Genomic DNA, 6,686 nt, shown 5'->3' on the forward strand with positions numbered 1-6,686 from the left:
GACCCACAGAACTAGGCAGCATATATACATCACCCTCTGGTGGTGAAATCCAATTCCCAGTGGCATAGGAGGGGATTGCCCTGGGCCGACTCTCGGCCTCGCTATATCCTCCGCCCGGCTACACAGGCAAGCACGGAGTTAGCTAAGGAGGGGAGAAGCTGTACCTGCATGTTAGCAATAAACCAGCAGTATATCCAATAAAAAGAGACATAGCCTTTATTCAATGAATTCACACATTAACAAAAACCATCGTTTTGGAAAGACAATGATTCAAAAGCAAGATTATTTTCCTATAACTTTACTTAAGAGTAATCATAAGGTACTTTAGGCCATCTATACTAGGGGTTTAACCTTGGTTCCTTTCCTATTATTTCGAATCTTTGCATTAAGCTTCATGAGAGAGAATTTTACTTAAACTTGTTAAATGACCAACCTGGTTATCGTTTTCGTGCCTATTCGCTTCAAGAGGGGCGAAGTCGATTGTTGCAGGGACGCGATTCGCTTCATTCCCTCCTTGGGCAGCGCGTGGTTCTTCAATTCGGTGGCGTTTCGGCGCCATAGGAGCACTAGAGTTTTAAGAGGATAGAGAGAGAACGGGGTGAATATAAGAGGTTGGGAACTTGGAGAGAAAAGAGAGAATTCTACTGGTTCAAACGGATTCGAAAACGGAGTCCATTTGGGGTAGGAAAAGCTTGTTGGGCTTATGGGTAGGAACGACCTCTTAGCCTAAGTTTAAGTCGCCGCATATGGGGGGGAATTGAGAGGGTGTCCTTAACTTGGAGAGCTCTTGAGAAGAGTGTACGTCTAGGGAGGCCTAGGGAAGAGTAAGGCAAGGGTTGGAGGAGAAGCACACTTTAAGTCTATTCACACGGGGGGGGAGAAGAGTGTAGGACATGTCCTAGAGCTTGAGGGAGGGCTTGCGCGTAGGGCCTTGCTGGGGGCTTGTCTGGAGAAGGGGGCTGGGAGGGTCCTTTTATAGGTGCTCGAGGGTGGACGTCCGGGTGCAGGAAGGTGACACCTGGGTGGTGTAGGTGTCCGGGAGAGAGTGTGGGCGTGAGACACCTGGGGGTGGAGGTGTCTCGAGGAGAGAGAAAGTGTGACACATGGGGGTGGAGGTGTCCCCAAGAGAGAGAGAGCGTGACACTTGTGGATAGAGGGTTCTGGGAGGAGGGGGTACGTGTAGGGGTGTGCTGGAGGGTGCGTCTAGGTCGTGTACATGCTTGGGTGTCCCGGGTGGATTGTCGGTTTTTTTCACGGGCGGCGCCCGTGGGTGGGACCCACGCCGGCCGGCCGCCCGTCGTCCCGAGGGGTCAAAATTTTTTTTTGACGGAAATGTCCGGCCTTGCCCCGTGACCATGGGGGCGTGTTCCGTTCGTTGATTAGACGCCTGGATAGTTACTATTTTAGGTCGGAAGTTCGCAGATTAAAGGCTTAAAAGCTTAATTAAACCCATTCCGGGTACCCGTTTTTAGTTCAGAAAAAACTATTTTAAGCATAAAATTACGCGTAGATTCTAAATTTGGACTCAAAACTATAAATTTCTAAGCAAAAATGGCTCATTTTCCAAAAATAGAAGTTTTTTTATCGTAAAAATGACAAACTAAGTTATATTTTTCAACTCTGAAGCAAGTACATTGTTATTTACAATGGGTATGTAACTTACATCTTTTTCAACTCTGAAGCAAGTACATTGTTATTTACAATGGGTATGTTACAAACACAACAAGAAAATGAAATAATGTATCTTGAGTAAGATACAAAAAATGAAATAATACATATCTCGGGCAAGATACAAATAATGAAATAATGTATATCGTGCAAGATATGAAAAATGAAAAAATGTGTCTCAGAATTCTAATATTATGTATCTCGATCAATAAACTAGAATGAAAAAAGACTCACATGACAAATAATTAAATAGAACATGTCCTTAATCGCAAGATTTATATTCTAATATTATCTCGGGCGAGATAACAAAAATAAAGAAAATGTTATCAATGGCCACGTGTGGCACCTGAGATAGTTGGGCCCTAAAATTCCCAATTCTTTTCTTCTTCCTCACATTTTTTCCTATGTGCTTTTGCTATCTCTATGTGCTTTCTCTATCTCGCCAAGTCTCCCCTATCCTACCGTACTCGTCGCTAATCTCGGATGAGCTCTCAATGACTGTTATCACCCCTAGCTGCAGTCGCACCATGTTCACCCCAAGGTGTGGAGGGTTCCTCGTTTTGAGCAACATTGTTGTACCTAGGTGCCCCACCCTTTTAAAATCCTTTCATCTCTTTTGATCACACAAATATTGCCCGATTACTATGCAAGTTATCGGTAGCCTATAGCTTTTCATAAGATCATATTATATATATCCAAAAACGAATGTACTTTAATGCATTTATTTGTATTTTATTTTATTTTTTTGCCCCTCAATTCAATGTAATAAGAGAGGTCATTTGTTTTCCTCTTAAAGAAGATTCTTTTTCTACCTATGACTCATGAGTTTTATGGGATTTAATGGTTTAATAATTAAGATAATATTTTTAGCACATGTGAGAAGCCCAAGTTAAGCTCTTTCTCTACCAAGGCCATAAAGGTATGAACTCATCTTTTGTTTGGGAGGAGGAGAGGATTGGAGTGTGTGCTCCTCTCCTCACTTGGTTTTGATATGGTTGTTTCTTTTTGCCAAAGATTGTGACATGAATTGGCTTTTGCATTTGTTGTTGAAGGTACAAGTGAGTTGTCTCTTTTGCTATGCTCGTTGGATCGCTGTTTATCATTTTTAGGTTTTTTTTGGGATTTTTATGCATAAGTATATACCTATTGGATTTTTCTATAGTTGTAGTTTGTGTGACTAGCTTTATGTAGATGTTCTTGGTATAATGGACATAAAAGATTAGAGGACTCGTACGAATGGCCAGCCAAAACTACTAAATACTAAGTTTCATTTTTGAGGATTGAGTCGTACTCTGAGAACCTACACATGTCGTGCTAGGTAAAGAAGTAGCCAATTTGATGTCCCGTAATGTTTACACTAGTCATTTTGTTATCCCACAATGTTTGCTCTAGCCATTTTAGCATACTCTTGGATGCATATATGGCTTCCATTTTCTCATCCACTACAATAATGTGCACATATACCCAAGGATTTTTCCCTTTTTTTAAAATTTTAGCACATTTTTCCTTAAGATTTGTGTGAATAAAGGACTTTAATTTATTTATTTACACATTTTCCACACAATAATGAACATAAATATTTTTTCATAAGCAATTTAAATTTTCTACTAGTAAGAGAAATCTTAAAGAAGATTTCAACAAACCCAAACTCTAAAGTTGAATGTATTTTTTCATAGATTTATTAGATGATTAGGATGACTTTTTTAGAGGTCTTCATATTGTTGGCCTATGCATTTGACTTAAGACCTTTATCATCTTCTATTTGTGTATTTGGTCTCATATTCCATTTTGGCCTCACGGAGATGTTAATATCATTTTCTCTTCTCTTCTCTCTCTCTCTCTCTCTCTTATGGCTATCCTTTCACTCCTTTCTTTGTAACCATCCAATCAAACAAAATCCTTTTCTTGATATGCCTAGTGAGAAAGAGTGAATAGATTCCGATTCAATTCTTCCCTCAAATAAATTAGACTTGAATGTATTTTTTATGTGTGGCATCATAGATTTATTAGATGATTAGGATGACTTTTTTAGAGGTCTTCATATTGTTGGCCTATGCATTTGACTTAAGACCTTTATCATCTTCTATTTGTGTATTTGGTCTCATATTCCATTTTGGCCTAACAGAGATGTTAATATCACTTTCGCTTCTCTCTCTCTCTCTCTCTCTCTCTCTCTCTCTCTCTTATGGCTATCCCTTTCACTCCTTTCTTTATAACCATCCAATCAAACAAAATCCTTTTCTTGATATGCCTAGTGAGAAAGAGTGAATATATTCCGATTCAATCCTTTCCTCAAATAAATTAGACTCGATCTACCTGCATTAAAAAGAATTTGAGTACTGGAAGGAAACTCTTTTGTGCACATAAAATCAAAATTTGAGTAATGGAAGGAAACTCTTCTATGCACATAAAATCATACGCATATGATGCTCATCATAACTATTGAATAATCATAGCATCCAAAGAACGGCAAGAGAAAACTACCACCATGGTAAATATTTTTTTCCAATTAGTTTAACAAACTCATAGGGGACATTTTTCCAAATACTTATTTCTTTGTATAATCTAGGAGCAAACTAATCTTACTACTAATCTTGAAAATTGCTCTAACTTTTGAACTCATTGAATGTTAGTTGATGCTCTTTCTGTAAGCCACCACTCATTTAAAATCATCAAGGATGGATAAATATAAAACTTGAAGAAGTAACATCGGGCATTTGTTCTCGTGGTGGTTGATGGGGGTGGCTTGTAACCTGGAGGTACCATGTTCAACCCCTGGTTGGACACCCGATAGTTACCTTGCCCTCACTTTGTAGAGGATATGAGGGGTCCTCATGGAGTACTTTGCTCCCTTATAGTAGTAGCCAAATTTTATTTAAAAAAACTTGAAGAAGTCATAGGATTCTTTTCAATCTCCAAAAGAATGCTAACAAAGGTTCAAAACAAGGCATAACTGTTATGAATCAATATCCAAAATACAAAATAGAGGTGAAGAAGCTTGGTCAATGATGTAAAAGAAATGCCTAAATGAAGAAAAAGGTTTTTGTTTTCTGAGTAGATTCATCCGGTTTTTGTTTCCCAAGTCCTTATATGAAAAAACATTCCTTAAAATAAAGGCTATTTAAAATAGCCCACTAATACATAATAATGACTTTTATAATACCTTTCCTAACTTCTTAATATAATAGCCTTTTCTTTGAAACAAATAATAATGACTTTTATGAGGGGCTACTCCAGCTGGCACCACCTGTTGATCTAAAAAATTTGAGGAAAATACACGACAACAGCAGACGCAGTCAGAGACGGCACGGGTCGTCAGAATTCGATCGTGCAGGCGGCGTGCACAAGCCCACGGAAGCCATGGCTAGCGTCCACCTTTTCCCAGCAGGCAGCGTTGGAGCCGCTTGCTAATCGGCATATAAACGCCTCGAATGGCTCAACCCCGCTGCTGTAGCCCGACACAAGGATGCCGTCCCCTAGAATGGTTGCACACGCGGCGACCCTTATTATCTGTTGCGGTATAGAAATCGTCGCTTCCCACTGCTCTTCCTTGGACTTGTATCTCATCAGCTTGCCGTCCAACAGCGCATACAGCTGCCCCTTCATGACCACCACAGCGCATGGAGGCTTTCCTGCACGCCACAAATTGTCAATAACCTCCCATTTCCTGTTAATTACATCAAAGCTCTCTGCAGTTCTCCCAATCTGGCCCTGTAAATCTGCTGACATCCCGCTGATCACAATAAATTTACCATTAATCACAGCCGCTTTGCATTGATCTCTCTCTTGGCCCATATCAGGCAATGGCTCCCACACATCATTCTCCACATCATACATCTCTGCACTGCGGAGGGCATTGTTGCTATCATCGTGGCCACCAGCTACGATGACTTTTCCATCTATGCTCCTACAGGCAAAAACTGACCGCAAAGTGAGCATGTCTGAGCCTCTTTTCCACTGCCCACTTGAGAAATTATACACACAGACACACTTGAGAACTGCCAAGGAGACAGGGTCCCATCCCCCAAGCAAAACAACACTGCTTCCAACAGCAACACATTGGCAATATAGAGGCAGCCCATCGGCAAAATAAGGGATTGGGGGCAGCCTATCCCAAGCTCTCTGCTTCGCATCATAGATGCTAACACCATGCACAGGGGTCCTGCCAGGGCGGAGGGACCGAGGCATAGCTTGGATTATGCAACCATAACAATCTGTGTAGCCTAACCTTTGTCTGGCTTGATAGAAGGTGGGGCTTGAGACGAGGAATCGCCATGAGCGGCAGACTTGTTGGACGGTGGAGTGGTATTGGAGGGAAACACGTTGGAGGCAATCAAGGGCTACGTCGAGGGGCAAGGAAGGGATTAGCTCGGGGTTAGCCATGGCATAGCAGATTAATTAGGAGTAAGACGGATTAACGAGGGAAGGAAGAGGAAATATAAGACGATTAAGCAAGCGAAGATGGCTGGGGAGATGAATTCAAGCAGGGGGATGAGAGGGGAGTGGAGAATGTGGCCAAAAGAGGGGGGGGCGGGGGGGGTGGGGAGGGTATCTAGAGTGGCAAGTTGGCAAGGCGCAACAGAGCTGCGCCTTGGACTTTTCCGCACACACACCAAAAAAAACCTGTCCGGCCCCCACATATTCCTCAAACGACCAATTGCCCTATCCTCAGCCTTGCTACCAACCCACCTACGCTTCTTGGTTTTGGCCAAAAGACACAGCCATCATATCCTTGGCCGTCACCATGAGCCTTGAGGCTCCTTCACTACACCAATTCTTTCTCCCTTCACTTTCTATTGCAATACGGCTCTTGGTGTGGGGGCCTCTTTCGAATGCACATGGAATCTCAAAACACTTAATCCACTTGGGAGCGGTCCTTTTTGTGGCTTGATTCTCTTAGGGGTAGTTTCCACGCAAGCCTATACTAGCAAATTGGTTGCAACTTTGGGGATATTTAAATACAAGAAGACAAAAATATCTCACCTGAAGTGGACAGACATAATTTCAGAAGGTTGAAC

At 41.8% G+C, this 6,686-nt stretch overlaps 1 protein-coding gene across 1 annotated transcript; it reads right to left on the minus strand.

Moving 5' to 3' along the window:
- Nucleotides 1-4,448: 4,448 nt before the first annotated feature.
- Nucleotides 4,449-6,200, minus strand: LOC147621270 (F-box/kelch-repeat protein At1g80440-like). The gene has a single exon (XM_086824528.1). The coding sequence runs from the start codon at nucleotides 6,049-6,051 to the stop codon at nucleotides 4,984-4,986; it is 1,068 nt and encodes a 355-aa protein (XP_086680654.1). The 5' UTR covers nucleotides 6,052-6,200; the 3' UTR covers nucleotides 4,449-4,983.
- Nucleotides 6,201-6,686: the final 486 nt, after the last annotated feature.

This window comes from Cibotium barometz, chromosome 30 (genome assembly GCF_041138505.1).
Source record: "Cibotium barometz isolate CiBa-2024 chromosome 30, ASM4113850v1, whole genome shotgun sequence".
NCBI classification, from domain to species: domain Eukaryota; kingdom Viridiplantae; phylum Streptophyta; class Polypodiopsida; order Cyatheales; family Cibotiaceae; genus Cibotium; species Cibotium barometz.